Here is a 27,844-nt window from a genome sequence, read left to right on the forward strand (position 1 = left end):
TAGTGAACCATCTGATGTATGCAGATGATTTAGTGATCTTCTCTCCATACAGTGCCGGCCTTAAACAGTTACTGAGGGTCTGCTCTCGATATGTTTTAGAGTTTGAAGAGTAATATTTTGATTGCCAGAAGTAGGGAAGACTTGTGTCTGTGTGGTACGGTTCTTAAAGTTATGAAATCTTAGGACATTATATATCTGATGATCTGTCTAATGATATGGACTCTTATAGACAATGCCACTTACTGTATGCACAGAGTAACATGCTGAGTCGTAAATGTGGTATGAGCCCCGCTCCACATGCAGACTGGGCTACACTGAATATCTGTGGAGAAGGCAGCATGTGGAGAGCCTTCATGTATATTTGTGATATTTTGGATTTTATTTCATTTGTTTTTCCCCTTCGTCTCTTGCTTTATTGAAGACATCTTTAATGCAGCTTTAATAAAGTGAACTAACTAAATGGTAAATTGACTGGTTCTTATATAGCGCTTTTCTATCCAGAGCAATCAAAGCACTTTACACAACTTGCATTATTCACCCATTACATGATTTTCAATCATATATCTCTTTTAACCCCCAATATGCTTCTCAGCTTCCTGAATAGGTGACTGGACTCATTAAAATTTGGATCGCTGACAGCTTTCTCTGAATGAAGATTAAACAGAAGTACGTCTGTGTGCCTCGGACAGATTTGTGTAGTGAGAGTCCCCTCAGGTTGTTTGTTGAGTCGTCTGTCAGGAATCTCGGGGTAACTCTCAACTCTCACTATGGATCAAATCTCTGGTTCACTGTTGTCTTATCATCTAAGTTAACTACCATTGTGTCGTGCTCTGAACTGAACATGCTCTGAATCATTATTCATGCACTTCTTTCATCACATCATTGTTTACTCGTGTAACCAAAACTGCTGAGAACATCTGTAGGTTGACCACACCGCTGCTGCGAGGCTTCTGACCAAATCAGTGGTCAAATGTCAGTGTTGAAGAAAATACACTACTGTTCAAAGGTTTTAGAACAGCCCAGTTTTTCCAGTTATTTATCGCAATTCAAGTCGTTCAAGTGATGAACAGCTTGAAATGGTACAAAGGTAAGTGGGGAACTGCCAGAGGTTAAAAAAGAAGTAAGTTTGCCCAAAACTGAAACATAATGTACATTTCAGAATTACACAAAAAGGCCTTTTTCAGGGACAACATGGGTTAACAATTTAATCTGTTCTGCAGCAATGGAGGTTGCTCAAGCCTTGAAAGCTGGTGCTACTAATTCCTACAGGTGTTCCAACTTTTCTGGATTAATTGCAGCCCCATCTGTCTGCATAAAGCAGTGTTGAACACACTGTGGTACCAGACCCTCGTCAGCATCAGCTGAACAGTATCGTACTGCAGAAAGTAGTGTTGTTGCAGAAATGGTGAGAAAAAGGCAATTAACAATGGAAGAGAGACCGACCATCATAACACTTATAAATGTGGGTCTGTCCTACAGAGAGACTGCAAAGAAAGTCAAGGTGTCAGTGAGGCCAGTTTCCTTCTGCACTCAGAAACAAACTGTGACAGGAAGAGGTCTGCAAGCCTGAAACTGAATCAGAGGACAAGTTTCTGAGAGTTAACAGCTTGTGTGATGGCGGCTCACAGGACAACAGCTTCAAGCAGCTCAGTCGTGGTCGTAGTGAGAAAGTCTCAGTTTCAGCTGTGAAGAGAAGACTTCAAGCTGCAGGTTTGACAGTATGAGCTGCAGCAAGAAAGCTCGATGTCAGAATAAGACGAAGAGGCTTGGCCCTAGTCGTGGCACATACCAGACCAACTGACATGGATTGCCTGAGTTTAAGAATTTGATTGGACAGTTTAACATCACACATTGTCACAACACTAATAAACTGAAAATAAACTGGCATTTCTACAGCGCTTTTCTAATCTTAGTCAAAGTGCTTTAGATAACCTGTACATTCATCGAGCACATCATCCTCTGGACTTGAGGACACTTCAAGGCTCCTGTACAAATCTTTTGACCATTGTTGACACTTTGGATACCTTTCAATGACGCCACCATGACTCAAAAATGAGTATGTTAAAAAACATCCACTCTTAATAATGTCTTTTCTGCCCTTATCCACACAGGGTAACCAAGAGGCCCCGGCTCCCCCTGAAGCTATGGCTCAACCTTTCCCACAAGCCCAGTATCCACCTCCTTCACAGAACGGGATTCCTGCTGAGTATGCTACACCCCACACCCACCCACCGGCTGACTACACGGGAACAAGCACAGTGGGCGAGCATACCCTAACACTATACACGGCGACACACACACAGAGTGAGCAGCCAGGAAACGACAGCAGCACTCCAGCTCTTACTACTAACACAGTATCGGTGAGTCTGTATTCACACATTCCTGTGCATTAGTTATCTTTTCTATCACAATGAGCTTCAGCTCGCGTATAAGACTTCATTCATTTCTGGTTAACATAACACTTGAAGCGTGGATTGTTCTTCTGCCTCGTAATCCATCATCACAGAGGTGCTCTTAGAGGCAGGACTTCAACACACAACACTGTAAAAACCTACAGTTATGAACAATGTTCCCTTTAAGCTGCGCAGGTGCGCAATTGCGCACTGCTGGCACGGTCTCTGCACACAGAAAATCTGTGTTGCGCACACAAAAAAAAATCTAACCTGAAATTAAAATTAAAACTTTAACAATCCTGTTTTGCAGTGTGAGTCAGTGACTGGCTGCTCCTGTATGGGATTAGAACGAGGCCACCTTATCCCACAGTCCAGCCAATGATGCGATTCACATTCGTATATACGCAGCTAATCAACGTCGTTGTCTGGCTATGACAGCGTCCTTATGTGCCGACATCGATGTTTTAGCGAGCAAAGCGGCTGATGTGGAGTGAAGCCACGTTAATGACAACGTGTACAACCATTGGAGATGTGAGCAGGACAGACGGAACAACTGACGGACAAAGTGTGGACTTTATACCAGTTTTTAAATTGTTGATCGGCCGCGTAAAACCAGAGTTATGATAAAATATCTGCAATGTTTGTTTTTCTTCCTGAATACTGTCGTTGTTTATATTTACTGCAGGAAGAGACGGTAAAAACGAAAGCCTGTGAGCAAAAACAAACTCAGCGGTGCTTTGAGATGTGAGAGATTTGCGACGTTTAGCACAAATCTTGTGTAGTTAGTGTGCAGTTAGTGTGTAGTTAGTGTGCAGTTAGTGTGTAGTTAGTGTGTAGTGTAGTCAATAGTGTTGTTGTGTGTCAGAACAATGAAGCGACTGCTGAATGTTACAGGTGTTACAGCAGTGAAACATCTGCTGCTGTCAGGCCTGCAGGTATCAGGCTGTTGTTCTCCTTCATCTCATAGTGGACAGAAATTATTCTTTGGAGTGAAACAAATAATTTGTGTGGCATCAGATTTGATGCAGAACAGCTGATTGTTCTGTAAATAGTTTAAAAAAAACGCTGCTGGTTGCATTTTAAAAAAATAGCTGCAAAAAACTTTGTTTGCATAACTCAGTTACTTTTTTGAAGAAGTAACTATATAATTAATTGCCCAACTTTGGTCATTATATCCTGTATTTTGCAGACAAAGTTACAGACTCTCTCCCAGACCACAGACTCATAATACAAGTCAGAGCTTTATAAAAAAAGAAAAAATAAAGTTGTGTTTTCAAAATTGGAGTTCAAGTTATTTTTACTTCGAACAATGTTAACGTGCTACACAGGCCAATGACTAGATTTTTTTTTCACTGCAAGTGGGATAAAGCAGTTAATTAAAAGCAGTCTAACATAAATGCTGTAATTTGATTATTTTAATAAACTGTAACTTGGATGGATTAGATGCTGGCGTGACCACAGTGCACACGTCTGATGTTGCTCACAGTGGTCCAAGGGACGCTCAGGGAGTTTGTGTGTGAAAAATTAGAGGGAACATTGGTTATGAACTCTAGGCAGAGTGATCGTTTGTATATAAAAGTGAATGACAGTCTCATCTCCTGAACAGGAAATAAAGAATTTCATTAGTTAAGAAGCAATGCTTTTGTCCATGGAGTCAACCTGAAGGCAAAGCCAGCTAGCCAATGATGTAACCATTAACAGTCAACACAACCAAGTGAAGCTGATAACCAAGGTACATGAGAATGGACGTAAGGTTTAGACATCTGTAGTACGCTGTCTGGTATACACCCCATGGTTCAATGGCTTGTAACTGTAATAAATGTTTAGATCTCACATTGTTGTGGAGGTATTTGGTCCACGCTCCTTAATATCACTGAATTCAAACAGGAGGATTTCTGGACTTGGCCATTGCAACCCTTTGTTTCTTTTCTTTATCATTGTGAAGAGCTGCTGCTGTTCTTTAGATCATTGTCTTGTTGCATGATCGAATTTGGAAAAAGTTTTAGCTGTCAGCTTCACATTTGGCTCTAGAATACTTTGGTATACAGTTGAATTCATGGCCAGGATCATAAGCCCCAAGGCTCTGATACTGTAATTGGTTGGAACGACCTGTTATAATCATTAAAAAGATTCATCTTTATAAATGAAAAATCTAAAGTATCGAGCAGCACGGTGGCACGGTGGTTAGCACTGTTGCCGCACAGCAAGAAGGTCCTGAGTTCAATTCCACCATCAGGCCGGGGTCTTTCTGTGTGGAGTTTGCATGTTCTCCCCGTGTTTGCGTGGGTTCTCTCTGGGTACTCCAGCTTCCTCCCACCCTCCAAAGACATGCAGCTCATGGGGATAGGTTAACTGGATAATCCAAATTGCCACTAGGTGTGAGTGTGAATGGTTGTCTGTCCCTGTGTGTTGGCCCTGCGACAGACTGGCGACCTGTCCAGGGTGTACCCTGCCTCTCGCCCTATGACAGCTGGGATAGGCTCCAGCGCCCCCCGCGACCCTGAAAAGGATAAGCGGAAGCGAATTGATGGATGGATAAAGTATTGATTTCCACAACCGGGTCTTTAGATGCAAGTTTGATATTTATTTAAGCAGAGCCAAAGCATGTGCTAAAGAAGATATTAAAAACGTCTTGACACTGCACTTTTCTCTCCACTACATAATACGGACTGGCATAGCTAGACAAACATATCTTTTTAGATGATAAATCCCAGAGTGCTTATGTACTTATTTATGCTAGGTGTATTTCCCTAAATGTATCACCACTTATCTCAGAGCAGTGAAAGCAAAGCCAGTGGCAACTTGTCTAGCATACTAGTTTCCCATCACAGACCAAACACTCGCATTGATGCAAACAGCCAGAAAAGGCTGCTGAGAGCTTTTGTTAGTGGAACAAACATCCACATGAAATGTGCTCTATCCTACAAATTCTGGTGGAATAAAGAGGAGAGTCGAGCACACTGCTAGAGGCACCAGCCAACTGAGACCACAAGATGGTAGTAATTCAAGAATACGGTAAACGAGCAGCGAGAGAAGCTACTGGACAATATGTCGTTTGAGATGGAATGAGAGAGATGACTGTCACTTTGGATTTAACCGATATCTGTTTTTAGATCTCACTGAACTAGCACTGCTTGCCATTAAACCCTGATGTGAAAAAAAGTCAACATAAAACGTAAAGATGACTTCAATTTTGCTGTTTTCACAACATATGTAAATATATGTAATGTAAAAGTAAATGCATGCAAAACAATAGCTAGTCACACATAAACACACACACAGATAGACTGGTGTCTCTATAAGCCATGTGCTGCATTTCAGCACAGACCTCCAAACATACACACATTCATGCAGTACTAAGGAAGTCCACACTATAGTTATGCACCACCACTTCCCACTGGTTACACAAGCAAATATTCAGGCCACTAAGCCTGGAGCATGGTGAGAAATGGTGTTAATATAAGGACAGTGCTGGCAGGATTGGGAAGAAATACACTCAAGGTTAGACATAGAAATACCAACCTTATACCAAAACTTTGCTACCTTTATTGTCAAAGATGTATTACAATGACTTACATTTTTGAAAAATGTAATGAAATGTTTTTGTTAAACCCGTTAAACAAAAGGTGGAAGTCTGCTCTCTATTGATTGTTTTACTTTTGCGAAAGAACATTGGACGAGGTGTTTAGGTATACAAAGCCCAGGTATTGGTGTGTGTTTGGATGAATGAGGCTTGTAGTTAAAAGCACTTTGACTGCTCAGAGTAGAAAAACCATATATAAATATTAACTGAAACATAACAGATAATGTACACACTTGATATTTTTGAATTGGCATATTCCAGGTGACAAGGTTCTGAAAGACTCAGGCATCCTCTCATTCTCCAAGATTGTGTTAAACAATCTGGTCAAAAAGTCCACTGCCTCTCTCCTAGACATCTCCATAACTCCACAGGTATGTCATCTGGACCGACTACCTTTCCACACTTCCTGATTCACTCCATTCATTCTCCTCTCCATCTCGTTTTACTCATTCATCATCTCCTCAAAGGATGTGTTCTGTCTTCTCAACTCACTCTTGTCATTTTTTCACTATCTAGTGTCTTTAGTAGGGATGGGTATCGTTTAGGTTTTATCCGATACCGGTGCCAAACCGGTACTTTTGAAACGGTGCCGGTGCTTAAACGGTGCTCAAACCGGTGCTTAAAGAATGGAGAACACAAAATTGGTCCAAAAACCTCTCATGTTCAGCTGTTTTTTTGTAAAAAGATAACAATGTTAGCCTTTTCTGCAGCTATGGGGCATATATGGTATCACTCTTGGCTGGAAGCAGTGCTTAATCAATGGAAAAAACACTAACTTTGTCCAAACACCTCTCATGTTTAGCTGTTTCCCTCTTTTTCTTTGGTCATTTTAGCCTTTTTGGCCAGGGTGAAGGGAACATCTGTTCTATTGGTGGGTGAAGGGAACATGTTCTTGTTCTATTGTTTATGGTTACGTTACTTTTAACTGTTATCTTGAATGTTGTGTTTACGCCGTGGTGCAGCGTCACTGACAGTTGTTGTTTTGTAGAGAGAGTGCTGTACCATGAGTGACTTCTGTTGTGCTGTTGTTGAACCTTGAGGCACATTGTAGCACGGCAAGTGTTTTAATAAGGAGCTCCCCCTACCAGCTTGGGGTTAAATAACAAGCTCAATCTCTCTCTGTGAGCTTTTTTGATAAGATTTCTCTGCATGCCACAATGTAAAACATTGCAATTATATATTTTGAAAAAGAAATGTAGAGGTAGGAATTGCAATTAATATAAATAACATGACGCTAAGCATCGGCCAATGAATGTGAACTAACAACAAGGTCGCGGGTAATGCTGCGACCGTAGGAAAAAACCCCTAATATGAAGGTATTTTACTGTGCATTTTACAGTAATGTTCTGTTCGTCTAGAATATCATTAAAGTTACATAAATAGACTTTGGCTTCACATTTTGAATGTAAATTAACGTTAAATCACTGTAATGTAATACAACATAATTGTCATGATTACTAAATGTATCTGTCTGTACATATGCATATTTAGATTGTTAAAATACATTCACAAATGTATCATGATCTCACAAATATCTGTCCGTTATTTGAAAGATCGAATTCAAATGTAATGCTATGGAAAAGTATATAACATGATCCCTATAAGCTTGTGTTACATCACATAAGTATTATTATCGCTGCTAGTTAGGCCGTTCGTGGCTCAAGAGTTGGCAGTTCGCCTTGTGATCAGAAGACTGCCGGTTCAAGCCCCGGCTCGGACACTCTCCGTCGTTGTGTCCGTGGTCAGGACTCTTCACCTACCGACTACTAGTGATGGCCAAAGGGGCCGATGGTGTGATATGGCAGCCTCGCCTCTGTCAGTCTGTCCCAGGGCATGCAATCAATTATTATTCAAACCAACTGTTAACTGTATATTTCTGTACATTTACGTATTATGATTCATATTTCCACATTCATTGACCTTGTTTATAGGTAATTTCATTGTTTGATCGCGTAAAAATGTTCCTAATTTAATGTCTAAAAGCACTTGGAAAAGGCACAATCCCATGTCAAATTAGCACAACAAACTCTATTTTCATTACTGAAAATAACCGTATTTTTATGGGACAGTTATTTTCTGTTATTTCACGGTCGTATTTTGGCGCCCCAGCTGCCAGAAGATTGCCATTGTTTTACGATGTTTTTTGTAACAGTGTAGTTCACCTTACATGCATTAATGTAATAACGTGGTTAGCCTACTCAACGTAAATTACTCAAGAACAACATTAAGCTACTCACGCAGAGAAGAACGGCTGCTGCTGCATCATCATCCGTCATCATGTCTGCTAGACTGGCAGGGCTAGGGGCCAGGACTCTCCTCTTCGGGTTTTTGGGGGATGTTGCTAACTCCGGGTCCGATAACTGGCACCACACCCGCAGTAGATGTGCTCAGTGTGAGGTCTCGCAGCAAGCTATCAAATACGGCGCATTTCTCGGCTTTAAAAAAAAAACCGCTATGCGTCGCCAGGTGTTTCATCGGATTTGAGGTGTTACCTCCTTTGACAGTATCACAGTATCAGCTTAAAGCACTTGTTGCAGGCTGCTGAGTTTGCATCTTTTGCTGTGAAGTACAGCCAGACTTTGACCGCTTCGCCTTGGGCATTTTTAATCTGTAGCTCTGCTCTAAAAGAACATAGGTACCTGGGCCCGCCTACTACGCTTGCAAAGGTATAATGATTGGCTAGATCCAAAGTGTATGACATCTCAGGAAAAAAAAGCACCGAAATAAAGCACCGAAATGTGCGCTGCTTTTCAGTCTGGTTACTACCGTTTATGATAGAACCGGTGCCATCATGGTACCCATCCCTAGTCTTTAGCATTTCTTCCTTAACCACCCTGACCTTCACATCCCCTGCAGCTTGGTCTTTCTGTCAAGCCAATCATTAAAAGCCTTTTTGTCCTTCCTTTTGTGAGTGTGGGCGCTTCCTCTCTTTGCTCTTTAAATGCTTTGCTTCTTTTATTGATTTTTATAGATTTTTATTCTGATTTTTTTCCCTTTTTTCCGTATGAGCTTACCTGCGATAGCTTCTGGACACTTATAGATCATTAGGACTAAAGTGTTCTTAACAGAAACAGCAACATTTTTATAGTTACCTTATCCTCAGCGCTCCGTGTGTCTGTGACCTACACAAAGCTGAAGCCTGATTATAGCATCTGGGCACCGAGCTAACCGCTAGGCTAACTAGCAACAAGACCCCCCCCCTCCACTGATGACTACCACAGCCTCCTGCAGAAGATTGCAGTACTGGAGACAAAAATTCATCACTTAGAAGTAAACGTGGAGGTAAATGGACTGTGTGGAAATGAAACAACCTTGCCTTTGACTCAAAACAATGGCGATGAGCAAGCTAGTACACAGCTAAGGAGCACAGATAACATGACCAAGAAAGTAGACTCTGTGCATTATTATAAATCCTCAAGCGATAATCCCCCCTTGGACTATCTTGGTGCAAAACCAAGACATAAATCATGTCTCCTGGAAGGGGGAGGACGTACCACAGGCAGGGCACAGCGAGCTGAAATCTCTGAAACCGACTGGCCTTCACTTCCTACGAGACAGAGAAGCTCTTCTAGAGGAAACAGGACTGGACAACCGTGAATAGGAAGGTTAACAACAAACCTCCAAATCAACTGAATGTGAAACTGCAGAACAGATTTGCTCCACTATCAAAGGACAATGGATCTATATCGGACAACCATCCATCTAAAAGCAGCGAAGTAAGGTCTGAAAATCTGTTGAAAAGTAAAAGGCCACAGGGAAAGCTAAAGGCTAGGCCTGAAACTCTAATTGTGGGTGACTCTGCCGTAAAGGATGTACAAAGGATGTGCGGTAAGAACACTAAAGTCCTCTGCTTTCCTAACGATATGGTCAACAACCTGAAGGAGAGAATTCTTCAAATTGCAGATGAATATCCAACTGTGACAAACATTGTTCTGCATACAGGGTCAAACGATGTGTCCGAACAACAGTCGGAGGTTCTGAAACGGGACTTTACTGGATTACTAAATACTGTAAACTCTCTGAATGCAGCTTTATTCATCAGTGGACCTGTACCGCCCGTCAGAGGAGGAGACGAGAGATTCAGCAGGTTGTTTACACTGAATAAATGGCTTATATCAGCATGTGCTGACCACTCAGTGCATTTTATCAACAACTTTAATATTTTTTGGGAACGCAGGCATCTGTTTAAAGCAAATGGATTTAATTTTAACAAGTCAGGGGTGAAACTGTTCACCTCCAACTTGTTTTATTCCATACGTCATCCATCTGTGCTTGGTGCCAAGGCTGAGACAAACAAGGAGTTATCTCATAAGGAGGAACAAACAGTACTCCAAGAACAGACAAAGCCCAGCAGAAACCTTGAGCAGGAGCTCCATCTGCCCCCACAGAAAGGAGAGACATCTGAGGCAAGAAGATGGGTCCCTATTTGCCTCCAACTCTCTCAACAACACCAACGACCAGCACCAGGGACCACGACCTTCCCCAGTCCCCCAAACCCCTGAGAGGCCATCAGGCAGAAGCTGAAACAGGAAGCTCCAACCCGGAGGGCGGTGCACTGTTGGACGGACCAATCGGAGTCTGCGCTGCGGGACTGTTTTGATCACGCGGAATGGGAAATGTTTCACGTGGCTGCTAGGGACATAGATGAATACACAGACTCAGTCTGCGGATTTATCAGGAAATGCGTGGAAGATGTCGTCCCATCCAGAACAGTTAAATCCTTCCCAAATCAAAAACCCTGGATTAACGGAGATGTTCGCGCGGCACTGGCAGCACGGAGCACCGCCTTTGCCTCCGCGAACACATCGGACTACAGACACGCACATTACCAACTCCGGAAGACGATCAAAGCAGCCAAACGTGAGTACAGGGACAGGGTGGAGCAACAGTTTGACAACCCTCGGAGTATGTGGCAGGGACTAAACACGATCACAGACTTTAGAGGGAAAACCAGCACACCGCAGACCACGGCCTCTCTGTGTGAGGATCTAAACGTATTCTACGCTAGATTCGACACAGCGAACACCATGAGACCGGACAGTGTGCGCACCGCGGATGACGTCAGTGCGCACACTGTGTCTGAGGAGGATGTGCGGAGGTGCTTCAGGAAGGTGAACGCACGCAAAGCTACTGGTCCGGACGGGATTCCCGGCCGCGTCCTCAGGTCATGCGCGGCTCAGCTGGCTGGAGTGTTCACGCACATCTTCAACCTTTCCCTCTCTCTGTCTGTAGTCCCAGCCTGCTTCAAATTGGCCACCATCGTCCCTGTACCCAAATCCTCCACCATCTCCTCATTGAACGACTGGCGACCTGTAGCCCTGACCCCCATCGTAAGCAAATGCTTCGAGAAGCTGGTCAGGGACTTCATCTGCTCTGCACTACCCGACTCACTGGACCCTCTACAGTTTGCATACCGTCACAACAGGTCCACTGATGATGCCATAGCCCTGACACTACACACTGCCCTGTCACACCTGGAGAAGAGAGACACGTATGTGAGGATGCTGTTTGTAGATTACAGCTCAGCATTCAATACCATCGTTCCCTCGAAGCTGGACAGGAAACTGCAGGATCTAGGACTGAGCAGCTCCCTCTGCAGCTGGATCCTTAGCTTCCTGTCTGACAGACGCCAAGTGGTCAGACTGGGCAGCATCACCTCATCCCCCGTCACACTGAACACTGGTGCTCCACAGGGGTGTGTACTGAGCCCTCTCCTGTACTCACTCTATACCTACGACTGCACAGCCACTAACAGCTCCAACATCATTGTGAAGTTTGCGGACGACACTACAGTGGTGGGTCTTATCACCAACGGTGATGAGACAGCTTACAGGGAGGAGGTCAGCGCCCTGACCCACTGGTGTCAAGACAACCATCTCACCCTCAACGTCGCAAAGACAAAGGAGTTGATAGTGGACTTCCGGAGGTGCAGAGAAGTACACACCCCCATCACCATCAACGGCGCTGCTGTGGAGAGAGTGAGCAGCTTCCGGTTCCTTGGTGTACATCTGGCTGAGGATCTTACGTGGTCAGTATACACAAACAAAACAGTGAAGAAGGCGCAGCAGCGCCTCTTCTTTCTCAGGAGACTGAAAAGATTCGGCATGAGCCCCCGCATCCTCAGGACCTTCTATCACTGTGCCATTGAGAGCATCCTCACTGGATGCATCACCACCTGGTATGGCAACAGCACCGCCTACAACTGCAAAGCTCTCCAGCGAGTAGTGCGGTGCTCTGAACGGATAATTGGAGGTGAGCTTCCCTCCCTCCAAGACATCTACAGGAAGCGGTGCCTGAGGAAAGCGGGGAGGATTATCAAGGACTCCAGTCACCCCAGCCATAAACTGTTCAGACTACTTCCATCAGGAAGGAGGTTCTGCAGCATCCGGTCCCGTACCAGCAGACTGAGAGACAGCTTCTTCCACCAGGCCATCAGACTGCTGAACACGTCATAGACACCTCAGCTTCACTACTGGAACTTTAACATTATGCACTCCATACTGTACAGTAATGCCACTGTTTTGCACATATTCAACTCTGTATATTTTATATATTTTATTATTATTATTATTATTTTATTTTTATTTTTTTTATATATTCTATTCATTGTTTACTCTATTTAATTTGTAAAATATGTGTACACACACACACACACGTAGAAAAATATTTAGTATACACATCCAGAAATGCATACACTATTATATATTGTACATATATTTATTAGTTTCAGATGTAGCCATTATTGTATTTTGCTTGTTTACATTATTGTATTTTGCACATCTCTGTTGCTTGTGAAGCTCGCACACAAGAATTTCACTCACATGTGCTGTACCAATGTACCTGCACATGTGATGTGACAATAAAAGTGATTTGATTTGATTTGATTTGATTTGATTTGACCCTCCTCCCCCTCCCTTTCTCCCTCCTCCCCACACCTGAAATTCACTGAGGAGATGATGGAGCGGGTCAGTGCTGGGCTCAGATCTACCCCCCGTCCCAATCCCTTTTTGTCCCCCATAAACCCCCCACCAGAGCGGCCAAAGGTTCGCTATCAAGCCCCACCCTCAACAGAGCAATCGAAGTCACATTGCCCAGCCTCGCCCCCCTTAGTTCCTCTTCATGCCCTGTCTCCGCAGTCTGATGTGTGATGTGTTTAGGGTCCGGGCTGCGAGGATTATGGCAGTGGTGACTTTTCCCAGGAGAAGCTGGGACCCTGTTTACTAGAAGGTTTTAAAATTTCTGTACTTTTAGGTGACAGGAGACATGTGGCCTGGTCAAAACACAGAGAGCTGCACTCTAAAAGATCTTTAAATATAGTAAACATACCCTGTGTGCCACAGACTGCTCCCAAACAAGAGGGGGCAAATAATACCTCTAAAACACTTAAGTTGGCTTTATTAAACGTTAGATCTTTAGCTGGGAAAACATTTTTAATTAATGATTTAATCACTGAGCACAGCCTTGATTTTATGTTTTTAAATGAAACTTGGTTGGACCAAAGTAACAGTGGAGCTGTTCTCATCGAGACGACCCCTCCTAACTACAGTTTTATCAGTGAGGTCAGGGTGAGCAGGAGAGGAGGAGGGGTTGCTGTCTTATTTAATGAATCATTTCAATGTAAGCAGCTATCTCCTGGAAGTTTTCAGTCTTTTGAATATGTGGCTTTACAGCTGAAGGCCCCATCCAAAGTTGTGTTTCTTAATGTTTACAGGCCTCCCAAATACTGCACAGACTTTTTTAATGACCTCAGTGAACTGCTGTCTGTGATCTGTGTTGATTTCGACTGTGTAATTATTGTTGGGGATTTTAACATTCATGTGGACAACCCTCAGGACAAAGGGACTAAAGACCTGAGTAACACTCTGGGCAACTTTGGGCTGACTCAGCATGTAACAGAGGCCACACATAATAGAGGACACACTCTCGACCTACTGATCTCCAAAGGCCTGAGCATTTCAAACATTACTGTGTCTGATGTGGGCCTGTCTGATCATTACTGTGTTTTCTTTGAAAGTAAAATCTCAGCCCACACAAATATATCAACAACAGTGATCACAAAACGGTGTATAACTGAAGACAGTAGTGAGATCTTTAACCAGGTCTTCCCATTAACACCTGACCTGTCCAGAGGGTCAGTCAATGAGCTCGTCAATAGCTTCAATGCTAACATGTTAAATGTAATGGACACTATTGCTCCCATTAAGGTGAAGGTTATCTCTGGAAGGAAAAAGTCTCCATGGAGAAACTCCACACTGGTGAAAAATGAAAAAAGAGAGTGTAGGAAAGCTGAGCGCAGATGGAGAAAAACAAACCTCCAGGTTCACTATGACATCTATAAAGAGAAACTTCACAATTATAATTTACAACTGAGGAGTGCAAGGAGGTCCTACTTCTCTGACATCATCACTAAAAACAGCCATAATGCTCGGGTCTTATTTTCCACAGTTGACAGGCTAACAAACCCTCCTGTGTCAGTGGCAGCTGAACTTCATTCGACCATGGCCTGCAATGACTTTGCCAAATTCTTCACAGACAAAATCCAAAAGATTCGACAAGCAATTGGTACATCAACAGCATATCCAGGATATGTACTGTGTCCACCAAAAAACTGTTTAAACATCATGAAACAGTTTCAACCTATTAACAGCAAAGACCTGGAGGACATCTTAGGTCAACTGAACTCCTCCTCCTGCTGTTTAGATGTCCTGCCAACACGTTTTTTCAAAAAGGTCTCAAAGACTTTGGAGTCAGACCTGTTACAGATCGTCAGCTTTTCTTTAATGTCAGGTGTGTTTCCAGAATCACTAAAAACTGCTGTAATAAAACCTGTACTGAAAAAGGACAAGTTTGACAAGACACAAATGAACAACTACAGGCCGATCTCAAATCTCCCGTTTTTAAGTAAGATCATTGAAAAAGCAGTTTCCCAACAGCTCAGTTACTTCTTAAAACAGAATAATTGCTACGATGCCTTCCAGTCAGGTTTTAGACAGAACCACAGCACTGAAACCGCTCTGACAAAAGTGTTTAATGACATATGTCTGAACACAGACAGTGGAAAAATGTCAGTCTTAGTTTTACTGGATCTCAGTGCAGCATTTGATAATGTTGACCACAACATATTACTCAAACGACTGGAGAACTGGACAGGTCTTTCAGGAACTGTACTAAACTGGTTCAAATCATACTTAGAAAACAGGAAATACTTTGTATCAATAGGTAACTTCACATCCGAGCAGACAAGTATCACATGTGGAGTTCCCCAAGGCTCCATCTTGGGACCCCTTCTGTTTAACATTTACATGCTCCCACTAGCACAGATTATAAAGAACAACATAAACTATCGCAGCTATGCAGATGACACACAAATATATATCACAATGTCACCAGGAGACCGAGGCCCTGGTGACATTGACTGTCACAAACTAGCTGTGTGGAGGTGGATGAGGACCCAAACACAAAACTCACGGAGACAGGAGCTGAACTCAAAATAACTGCTTTATTTCAGGCTTCACAAAGAAACAGAACTAAACTGGCAAAACTAAACTAAGGACCGAGGGAACACAGAAAGGCACACAGGTTCGGGGAGGAGACATTGACAGGGCAACACTGAACTGAGGGAGACATGCACATAAATACCAAAACAAACCAAACAAAACACAAGGAGCAAGAGTCCAAAACTGAGCCCAGAAATACACAAAAACAGTGAAAAACAAAAACAGCTCGAATGCAGGGAAGCAGTGTCCATAGAGAACAGAAGGTCGGCACCACAAAAGTTCAGTTCAGCTGTTCCGGGTGCTGGCCACGTGAAAAGTGGCAGTGGCGGCAGAGCGGGTCCGGAGGCCAGCCGCGTGGAAGATGGCGGCGGCTCTCAAGCGTCGGGTGTACTGGTCGAGGCTTGGTGGGCACAGAACCAGGAAAGGCAGGACCAAGCGAGGCAGGACCAGATGGAGGCAGGACCAGATGGAGGCAGGACCAGACGGAGGCGTCTTACACCCTCCAGCAGAGACGAGGAGGTGCTGGCCGGGCTGACCCGAGCCGCCAGCAGAGACGAGGAGGTGCTGGCGCGGTTCTCTTGAACCCCCAGCAGAGACGAGGAGCGGCTGGAGAGGTTCTCCTGAACCCCCAGAGGAGACGAGGAGCGGCTGGAGCGGTTCTCCTGAACCCCGAGCAGAGACGTGGAGCGGCTGGAGCAGTTCTCCTGAACCCCCAGAGGAGACCTGGAGCGGCTGGAGAGGTTCTCCTGAACCCCCAGCGAGAACAGATGCAGAGCAAGCAGGTGCGGAGACCTCTGGCTCAGCGGACGCTAACTGTAGCTGCACAGGGCACGCAGCTGGCTTGAGACGCAACTGTTGGGGTTGTGCAGTGCAAACAGTCTGTCCAAGCTTTATCAGCACAACGCTGTCCTCAACTGGCTGAGGCTGGGTGTCCATCAACCCCACCCGAGGAGCAGGTACGGGTGCCGGGATGAACGGAGCCTCTGCCAGGCTGGGGACAGAAGCAGGGACCAGCTGGACCTCAGCCACCCTCACCCGAGGAACTGATACGGGTGCAAGGGAAAGCTGGGCCCGTGCTGCCCTTGGAACAGGTACTGGAGTTGGAGAGCTGAGCTCAGGAGCAGTAACGGACACTGGGAAAACCAAGTTAGTGGAGCCAAACACAGTTTTAGCAAACAAAGACTTTTGGCGGACTGGTTTTAGCAACTCTGCTGTACTTAAGTTGCTCAAGTTAGAATTAGCAGTTTTTAAAACAGTGATTGTACAGATGGATCCAGGCATAGCAAACTCGGAGTCTGTAATTCTTGGCTCAGAAGGAGCAGTTACAGAGATAGGAGCATTTTCATAGACTGTTTCTAAATATGCAGGCTGGTGAGCAACACAGTCCAGGAGTGAAGAAACACCATCCACAGTCTCATACTCAGCAGGTACAGGGGTAGGGGAGTTAACACAGGTGGTGTCTGGAGTAACTGGGTGCAAAACTAACTCTGGAATATTCAATCTGAGCTCCCCTATCAGTTTACTCATGACGGACGGTAACTTGTTTCCCTTAACAACCGTGATTGAATGCACAGTCTTAGTGTTTTCAAAACCGCGGCCCAATCGAGTCCCATAAAAGGCAGACTCGCGCTCCCGGGCATGCCGAGCCTCCTGCCTTCTCTTCTCGTTAGGAAAGGTGGAGTCTGCACCCTGCCAATTCCATAGGGAGTTTGCTGGGTCCATGACTTGTTGCGTCGTACTGTCACTAACTAGCTGTGTGGAGGCAGATGAGGACCCAAACGCAAAACTCACAGCGACAGGAGCTGAACTCAAAATAACTGCTTTATTGCAGGCTTTACAAAGAAACAGAACTAAACTGGCAAAACTAAACTAAGGCTCGAGGGAACACAGAAAGGCACACAGGTTCGGGGAGGAGACATTGACAGGGCAACACTGAACTGAGGGAGACATGCACATAAATACACAGAGGGTTAACGAGAGAAGTGGGAGCACACAGGAAACACAGCTGACACAGATAATCATAACGAGACACGGCAGGAGTAACGCAACACTGACAGGAGACTGTCAAAGTAAAACAGGAAGTACACAGAGGTCCAAAGTAACAGTGGAGCTGTTCTCATCGAGACAGGAGAGCACTGGCATAGCGGGCTGAGGAAACATGGAATAAACCACATCAGTCCAGCTCTGAGGTCTTTACACTGGCTGCCTGTCCGTCAGAGGATAGACTTTAAAGTTCTGATGCTGGCCTATAAAGCGCTGAATGGTTTAGTGACCCAGTATGAACCTTTCAGATCCCTCAGGTCATCTGGATCCGGTTTTTTATCAGTTCTCAGAGTCAGAACCAGACATGGAGAAGCTGCATTCAGCTTTTATGCTCCTTATATCTGGCACAAACTCCCAGAAAGCCTCAGATCAGCTGAAACACTCAGTTTATTTAAATCCAGGTTGAAGACTCACCTGTTCTCAGCTGCATTTGAATAAAACACCAAATCTGCACTGTTTTACTTTTAAGCTAAATTTCAAAACTTACATTTTAACTACTGATTTTATCTACTGTTCCTTTTTTTTCCATTTTAAATCATCCATCCATCATCAATTCGCTACCGCTTATCCTTTTCAGGGTCGCGGGGGGTGCTGGAGCCAATCCCAGCTGTCATAGGGCGAGAGGCGGGGTACACCCTGGAGAGGTCGCCAGTCTGTCGCAGGGCTAACACACAAGGACAGACAACCATTCACACTCACATTCACTTGTTACATCCTTTGCAGGAGGTCTCTGCTCTCCAGGAGTTCACTATGCAGGTGGGGGAGAAATCTAGCAGAGGTGGGTGTCTATTGTCTTATGTAGTATGGAGTTGACTGAATGCTGGTGTGGTTGTAGTTTCCTCTGCGGTGGGGTCGGGTGGGCCACCCCGGGCTCTGTGGGGCTTGGCGGTGCTGCTACTGTGGGCCCCGGTCCGGATGGGCCCAGGCCCTCTGCCCTTGATGGATTCCAGGGAATTGGGGTGCCTACTGGAGTCAGCGGGGGAGCGGGCACTTTGCCCCCACCCCCCCTCGGTGATCACAGTGGCGGACACAGGAAAAAAGGTTCCGCTGGTCCCTGAGAGCCTTTTGAAAAGGCGAAAGGCCTGGGTGACCAGGGCTGAGAAGTACCACAACGAAAACAGGCAGATGTACAGGCGTGAGATATGAATGGGCCATATGGCTCGCAAAGTGGGAATCTTCTATGTGCCAGCTGAGCCCAAACTGGCCTTTGTCATCAGAGGCATCAATGGCGTGAGCCCCAAGTTCTGTACCAGATCTAAAATGGTGTCTTTGTCAAGCTGAACAAGGCTTCAATCAACATGCTCAGAATTGCAGAGCCTCACATTGCTTGGGGAAGTCTGTGCGCGAGCTCGTCCACAAACGTGGCTACAGCAAGATCAGGAAACAGCACATTGCCCTCACAGACAACGCTGTCTGTCTTGTCTGTGAGGGCTGCTACTGGAGGACCAGGGTTTGGTGTTCCTTCCCTCCCCATCCCCAACTGCCTCCCTCTTCCTGCTCCATCACACCCCCACACATGCAGGACCTTGAGGTACAGGTTTGTCACTGAGGTGCAGGGTCGGCATTCCTCCTCTGTCCCCTTCTGGCCACCTGTGCCTCAACTTAGCCATCCCCATTACTCAAACTCTCAAGACACATACATATAGGGCCTTGGGGTTGGGCACACTAAACAGCGTCCAGAGGACAATCTGTGTATTTAACCTCACCTCTGGACCCACTTTTAAATGCATGTAGACATTGAGGGTTTTCGGGAGGCGCTGTGCTGACACCTGCTGCTCTTTAACAGAAAGCACCATGCCCTCCAGCACGCAGCAGCACCACCACATCTGAACGGGCAGAGGAAAGGATGGGGTCTTCCCACCTCCATTCTCTGTTTGCCATTGGGGGGAGGGGGCCAGGATGAGGAGTTGGCCGTCTGGTTGGGGATGCGGGCCCTCCCTGCTGCTGCAGGACCAGGGTCGGTCTGCTTGTCTCCAACCCAAGGGAAAAGGGCAGCATCTCCTGGGTCTGGGGGTTGATCCCCCCCCCCCTGGGCGCGAGGGTACCTGGACCCCGGGTATAGAGTATGTTTGGGGAGTGTGAGTGTGTGTACAGTGTCCATTTCTGTGTGTCTCCATGATGGGCGAGTGCTGGATATTTGTATATGTGTGCATGAGGTGGGAATGCATGTCTGTGTCTGTGTATCAGGTCAGTCTTAGACTGCATCTCTTTTGGGAACATCTCAGGCACCCCCCCCCCCCCCCCAGGTGTGGGGGCCTATCTCCCCCCACCACACTCCCTGCCAGTGGCTGATGCCTTCAACTGTCGGTGCGTTGGTGGCTCTCGGTGTCCGGGGCTGGGCGCTCAGGTGCTCACTCCTGGTGGCTGCCTGGTGGGGCTTGGCTTGGCACCCCCCCTTGAACCTCAGGCTTCTGGGTCTGGAGCTCGTTCCACTCTGGCCCAGCTGGCTGCCAGCAGAGCCTGCGGGCACGTCACCGCCTGTGGGCACGTTGCTGCAGCCGCCTGCACTTTTGCACTTCTGCACTGTGGCTGCTGGGTGATCCCGATCTGGGGCTCTCCTTAACTCTTTTCTAGGTGGGTGGTGTGGCTGCCCCTTCGGTGGTCCTCCGTGGGCTCTCGGGCCTGGATCTCCTGCATGCCTGCTTCATTTCTTGGGAGGCAGGGCTATGGCTCCCCACAAAGCAGGCTCATGTTCCAAATAGATGTTGAAGAGGTTGTTAAGACTCTGTGACCCATCATCCATGTTTGCTGAAGCTGTTCAAATTTAGCTGCATTACTGGGTGTAGTTTAGTCAAAAGTGAGGTGTAATTGAAGATATTTAACAGGATATTTTTCAATGAGCCAACGTAAGTGTTTAATTTCTATGACAAATGGATTAGTGTTTGTGTTTACCATGTTTCACTCTTAACAGTACAGACTTGAAATTCACTTGCTGAATTTCAGGGAAAAAAAAATCCATATATTTGACATATTTCATTGTTATCCCAGAATTATCAGAATCAGAATCAGAATACTTTATTGATCCCTGGGGGAAATTATTGTTTGTTACAGTGCTCCATTTTAAACCAACATTAAGACAAGACAGACAATACGCTAACTAGAATAGTACAATATATACATATATATACATACATACATACATAAGTCACTTATAAATAAATATTTGGAAAAGAAACATGTGTAGTTGTAGCAGCAAACAGTGTGTTAAGTGGATGCGTTGTACAGGGAGATGGCCACAGGCAGGAATGATTTCCTGTGTCGTTCAGTGGTGCTTTTCGGTAATCTCAGTCTCTCACTGAACGAGCTCCTGTGACTGACCAACATGTCATGGAGTGGGTGGGAGGTGTTATCCAACATTGTCTTTATCTTGGACAGCATCCGCCTCTCCGACACCACCTTGAGGGAGTCCAGCTCCATCCCCACAACATTGCTGGCCTTACGGATCTTGTTGTAATATCAGGATCTTTGTCAGTCATTAACTGCTCCCATAAACAGTTGTGCTGTTAACAGCCATCACTTGACCCAGCTGTGTTACCTAATTATATGTAGCGAGTAAAAGCCACCGAGTAGCCACTAAGGGCCTCTATACTACTTGTGCAAACTTTCAGGCCCAAAGCTCTTACAGGAACGAGCCCAGAATAAACGGGACAAGAGGGTCAATATCAGTCAGATACGTTAAAATTTATTATTTTAAAATAACACAAAGCGTTTGCAAAAGGCCTAAAACATCAAAATGGGAAAGGTCACTAACGACCACAAGATAGTCTTATTGGTGCAACCTGCAAGCAATGCAGCCATCACCTGTGGGCTTGCTCTACCCCGGTGGTCCCAGATGCTCGTTGCTTTAAAAGAAACAAATCCACCCCAAATAAATACGAGCCCAACAGAACACTTATTGCATGCACTAAGTGTTTTCGTTCAGGCAATAATCGATGGCACTAAAATCACTCTTAATAAAACTTATTCACCGCAAATCCACACGGAGCACCTCTAAAAAGACCTACTTCCCCTAAGGTAAGAGCCCAGCTCTGGGATTGCACATTGCCCGACTAATATTGCACCAGCCCAGTAGAAATAAAAACAAACCCGGCATAAAAAACTGTTTTAAAAGGTGACCCTACTAAAACCAAAAACGCAACAAAAAGGAGGAGGAAAAAACAGTGACAAATTCACATGTGCAGCCTGCCCTCCAGCAGACAACTGTGTTTGCTGCACACCTGTCTTATCTTGGCTTATCTTCTAAAATCACTACTCGAACCTCTGCTGTAGAGGTTTAAAACAACTGTTTGTGTAGAAGACAATTAAAACTTCTCAGGCTCTTCACCTACTCACACAACCATTGTTTACAGCCGCTTGTCAGTGCAAATGAAGAGCACCTGCTGCTACTTCCTCTTTTATACCCTCCATTGGGTCCCCTGGGTCCTAAAGCCTTCCCATTACATATAGACCACCTTCAGAGTTTTTCCTTCTCTCCCCCCTTTTCGCTTATCATGTCTGTACATCACTCTGTATTTAATTATTAGTTACTTTTCATCTCTGGCTCTCTTGCAGAGTAAGTCCTTTGTCCTGTCTCCCTCCCCTGATCCCCAACTGGTCACAGCCTTCCTGAGGTCTGCTCAAAGTTTTTTCCTGTTAAAGGAAGTTTTTCCCACAAATGTTGCCAAGAGCTTGTTCATATAGAGTAGCCTGCTTGTTGGTGTTTTCTCTGTATTAGTGTAGGGCTTTTACCTTAACATTTAAAGTGCTTTGAGGCGACTGTTGTTATGATTTGGCACTATGTAAATAAAACTGATTTGAACTGAACTGAAATGAACAATAAATACAAACCTGGCAAAAAAACATTTCTTTAATACACTTTGTATAAAATATTAGCCCGTTTCTTTGATCTGTTTCATATAGATAAACAAAACATTATCACCAAAGGGTGCTCTACATATCCAACACTCTAAGCTAAGCTAAGCTCCTCTTTATTGATGATCATCTGTAAAATTGAGAGTTTGACCACAGTGTCCAATGTGGTCAAAAGAACAATACTGCCATAAACTTGCCAAGTTATTGCTACCACTGTGAGCCCAGGACACACACACAAAAGAGATTCTTAATGTTCTGCCCTCACTTCACTCAGCACTTGGCCTTCATGCATCTTTAAACTCCACCCCGCACACACACACACACACACCCTCTCTCCTTTTCTCTCTGCTACCTTCAGCACTTCTCTTTCATTGTTTCATTGATCACTCAGGTTTAGCTGACATCATTGTTCCATCTCTTTCTTTTTATTTCTTTCATTGTGCATCAAATCATTATATTCTTGTTTGTGTTTTGCCCACCAAAAGAATTTGAAAGGAAATTATAATCCAGCACAACAAAACACGAGAGGAGAAGTCTAACTGCAGGATGCTTCCAGTTACCAGAACCATTTCCAATGTAACCTAATAAAAATATGAGTAACAGATGCATCTATAAACTGGACAGAGAGGGCGTCTTTGGAGTGTCACACGTTAACCAGCTGCTGCTTCCCAATTTGCAAAAGAAACAAAAAAAAGAACATCTATGTATTTTTTCTGTTTTTCACCAATAAAATGATTGAAATAATTATTTTGCCACCCTGACCACCCGATGCCTTGTTTACCTCTTGACCACTTGCAGCAGGGACACTCTTAGATTGCTCCCTTTGGTCCCACGGTCCTTCTTGTGGACTCAGTGTCTTCAATGTCAAACTGACACAACTTTAAGAATTATGGTATTATGAGAAATACCAGTTTTCACTGAAAGAGTCAGTGTCAACACTTTGACAGAGCTATGCTAGGCAGCCTAGACCTCATGAGGACATCAGAGGGTGAGATGGAGCTGGAGGACTATGCATCTACTGCCTAATCTCCAAAGGTGTGCATGATGTCATCACACATAAGAAGCTAACCATCTACCCAAACCAGAAACCCTGGCTGAGGTCAGCTCTCTGCTGAAAGATAGGGAAGCTTCATTCGGGTGATGCACTGGCCTCGGCCAACTGGAATGCAATCTGCATTGGAGATTTTGTTGCATCTTTGTGAGCTGCATGGATACTCAGAGAGTACATGAGTTACTATATGCACCATGTGTCAGCAGCAGTGTTGGGTAATGCGTTACTGTAATTAAATTACTTTTCCACTGAAAAAGTAGAGTAACTAATTACTGTTCATTTTTAGGTATTTTAATTACAGTTACTTACATTACATTGTAAAATAATTAAACTCGCTGAATATCATTATTTAATTTCATTAATTTGTCTTCTAAACGTAGAAGTAAACTCTGCTGCTTTAACATCGTTGCAGTGCAGGTGCGCGTCATTTCTGAAACAAGCAGACAAGAATATTAAAGTAATATGTAAGCTATGTCCTGGGGAGAAAAAACTATTGCTATTAATAGCACGAGTAATCTACTGAAGCGCCTGACACAGAGCATAGACGAACACTTCTGAGCGATCCTTGTTCATCATCCATGGATAACACCGCGGCAACTCCCGCTAAGCAGCAAAACCTGGTTTTACTTCAGCAGCACAGAAAGCGTCTGAAGGTGAGCTTAAAAAATGACTGCAGGCTACATTGTGGAAGAGATGCTACCGCTGCGTACTGAGTCTCTGTCTTTTAAAAAAATTATTTATTATTTAAAGAGTTTAATTTCTATTGTTCGCCCACTCAAGGTTTATAGGAATTTGAAGTATTTAGTTAAATTACTTATTTAGTAATTAAGTTACTTTTCTGACACAGTAATTAGATAAGTATTTTAAATACAATATTGAGTAAGTAATATGTAATTAGGAATTAATTACTTTTTTAAAGTAACTTACCCAACACTGGTCAGCAGTTTGAGAGACATCTTCACTGTTGTGTAAGATTGGGTGATTTCTGTTTTTTATTTATGTTTGTATCTTTTTTTCTAAATTTCTAATCTACACATAACACTACAAGTTTTGAACTTCGTATATTATCAGTTTGGAGACGCCAAAGCTTAAGTTTATAATTACTTATGGAAATGTCATCCATGTCCACATTCTTCATATGAAAAAAATACATCATGGGGAAAAAAGAAAAGACGGTTCAAATGAGGATAATGTTATTTTGTCATGGTCCTGGGCCATGTGGGCCCAGTATTCTTAGTTTCTTGTATTTTTGTATTTCGTTCCTTATTTAGGCCATGTTTCCTAAGTTGTCCTGTTGTGTTGTTCCTTATTTGACTTCCCCTTGTGACTTTTATCCCCTGTGTGCCCCTCTATGTATCTGTGAGCCCTCATCTCCCCTCCTTGTTTCATTCCATGTTTCCCCAGCCCACTATGCCCGTGCTCTCTCTCTCCTCCTGTTTGCACCTGTGTACTTCCTGTTTTACTTTGACAGTCTCCCGTCAGTGTTGTTTACTCCTGCCATGTCTTGTTATGTTTATCTGTGTCAGCTGTGTTCCCATGTGTGGCCACTTCCCCTGATCATCCCTCTTGTGTATTTAGTCTCTGTGTTTCATGTAGTCTGTGTCGCGTCGTCTGTGTTACCACCCCCTGTGTTCCGTATCTCCAGCCTTAGCTTTTTCTTAGTTTATGTCCAGTTTAGGTTTTCTGTTTGAACTATTACCCTTATACTGCCCTCGCTCTGGTTTGTTCTGTTATCAGCCATAATAAAAGGCTCGCTTTTGTTTAATCCACTCCTGCATCTTCGCTTGTGTTCGCGTCTGGGTCCAACACACACATTCCCACACGGTCTATCTCCACGGACCGTGACATATTTAGGATGAAGCTTATGTGTATGCATGTAAAACATGTAGTCACTGTCTGTTTCCCAAGTGTCTGTTGGCTAATCAAAACTTGCTTCCACTTTCCCATGCTCGCTGTGACATGACTGGTCTAGTCCGGTCATCTTCTTCTCTTCTCCATGTGCTCGTCTAACATTCTCCATCACAGATGCTTTTGTGCCTCCTCCCCATCTCCGCCATGTTACTCAGGGCTCCTGCTGTTGTTAGAAAGAATGTTTAATTCCTTCTAATGATCTCTCCTTATTGAACTGATAACAGCTCTTTACATTAAGTTGAATATAAATTTCCAAATTTATGTTAATCTGTCTAATGCTTGTGATACAGTTTAATGTAGTTTCGTTTTTAGCAGCATCCTCTTGTTCAGTGTGGTGCAGGCACTCGGGATTTTTTGTGTGTGACTTTTTTGCCCTGCTGACCTGCAGAAATGCACCTTGTTAGTGGTCTGGAGCTTTTGTTTTACAAATATAACACTGCATTTTCCTGTCTGTTCCTCTCCAAAACTAACACACACTGACAGAGAGCTGGTGTTGTCTCACCCTCCATGTAACTAGATAATATGGAACTTGTCCTCTGTAGTGGAAATGCAGTCTGAGTGCTCAGTGACAGCAGATAAATACTACATAATCCCATTCAGTTATTTACATAGTGCCAAATCACAACAACAGTTGCATCAAGGTGCTTTATACTTTATACGCTTGAGTTCATTGTGAAACCTGGCCCCACCTTATCATGCGAATTCCTGCGGTCAGATGGCCCAGGATGTGAGTGGGCGTTAAGGCGTCTGGGAAGGATCTCAAAACTGGATTATAGATGGCAGAGAGTTGGTGTCGTAAGCCCCGTCTCTGTTCAAAGATGGTCGCTCACAGTGGACATAGATGGCTTCTTTCACTCCTCTTTCAAACCATCTGTCCTCTCTGTCCAAAATGTGAACATTGGCATCCTCGAAAGAGTGTCCTTTATCCTTAAGATGCAGATGGACTGCTGAGTCTTGTCCTGTGGAGGTGGCTCTTCTGTGTTGTGCCATGCGCTTGTGAAGTGGCTGTTTGGTCTCTCCAATGTAGAGGTCTGAGCATTCCTCGCTGCACTGTACAGCATACACCACATTGTTAAGTCTGTGTTTTGGCGTTTTGTCTTTCGGGTGAACCAGTTTTTGTCTGAGCGTGTTGCTGGGTCTGAAATGCACTAGGATGTCGTGCTTGGGACTCTCCACCATTTGACCTTAGAACTGAAGAAGCTTCTCGGATGAGAGGTGAAACGTCTTCAAGTAACTTAAAGAAGTCCAGACGCTTTTCTTTGCAAGCTCCTTTGACTACGATGACCTGGATGACTGAGAACCTTCACAGACATCCTTTGAAATTCTTTTTAAAAGTCATTTTAAAGACCTTCCTTCAACGTCCCAGAGCATCTCAAGCTGTCACTGCATATTAGAAAGGATCTGTTTGTTTTAATGCAGATTGTTGAGTCTACAAAGGTTTAGCAGTCTTACCTCTAACATCAGTCCTATTTTTTAATTTAATTACATTTTGTTTATATAGCAGTATATTTACTGGCAAACAAATGTGGCTAATTTGTGGAATGTTGTGTGTTTTCTTTGCAGCATCCAGAGGACGTGGCACAGACCGAGGGTTCGCAGCAGCTCCACCTGCAGCCCAGCGATTCATTAGAGAAGCAGCAACCCAAGAGGTTACACGTCTCTAACATCCCTTTCCGCTTCCGGGACCCTGACCTCCGGCAAATGTTTGGGGTGAGATGAGACACAATGACACGCAATAATTTATGTGCCACTGTGCACTTAAAAGCAGTCACTGCTTTTAAAGAACATCAGCAAATACAGTCAGGAAAAGATAAATCTATGTGTCTGTTTATGTATAGCTATAATTAAAAAACAGAAGTTAACCGTAGTCTACAGACTGAATTTTAATAGAAATTTACAATGCATTATTTACATTGGGTAAACATGAACATTTTCATGTGGCTTGTTGAATAATTTAAACACCCAGCTGCCTACCTCTGAATATTTGGTACGAGAGCGTTGCATCTATTTCCATTCCAAAGGCCACTGACAACAGAATAGGTACACTATAACCATCAGCATGGTCTTACACTGGAAACACACAAAGAAAACAATGTGCTTGCATTAGCATTAGCATCACACACACCTTAGAATAGAATAGCATAGAATAGCTTTTTTATTGTCACTGTTACTAGAACAATGAAAGGCAGTTTTGGCATTTCTCCATGTGTGTGAAGTACACAATAGCACAAGTATTTACACATCTTAGTATTTCATATCAAGCAAAGAACTGGTTTCTATGAACGTTTAGAACACTGAGGACATCAGCATAAGCACACAGTCATACAAAAAACTAATCAAAGGCAACAGGTCATTAAAAACAGTCAGTGGCACGCTAACGCTTCATTGTGTTGTGTGTATTCAGTTACTACAGTCATGGAGTGTGTCCCTGCTGTGTTCCTGGCAAAGATGTTGTGAGTGGGCTACGATCATTTGTACTGCAGGTTTTTCCATCAGTTAAGCAAATTCTGATGAT

At 44.2% G+C, this 27,844-nt stretch overlaps 1 protein-coding gene across 8 annotated transcripts in view; it reads left to right on the plus strand.

Annotated features, from left to right (window-relative positions):
* rbfox3a (RNA binding fox-1 homolog 3a) overlaps positions 1-27,844 on the plus strand; it is a 595,842-nt gene that overhangs the window by 484,565 nt on the left and 83,433 nt on the right. For all 8 annotated transcript variants that reach the window (XM_076887148.1, XM_076887145.1, XM_076887144.1 and 5 more), the window contains 2 exons: positions 2,112-2,360; positions 26,893-27,039. In XM_076887148.1, coding sequence (XP_076743263.1) covers positions 2,112-2,360; positions 26,893-27,039 — 396 coding nt within the window. The remainder of the gene's footprint in view (positions 1-2,111; positions 2,361-26,892; positions 27,040-27,844) is intronic.

Source organism: Maylandia zebra, linkage group LG8, assembly GCF_041146795.1.
Source record: "Maylandia zebra isolate NMK-2024a linkage group LG8, Mzebra_GT3a, whole genome shotgun sequence".
Taxonomy (NCBI): domain Eukaryota; kingdom Metazoa; phylum Chordata; class Actinopteri; order Cichliformes; family Cichlidae; genus Maylandia; species Maylandia zebra.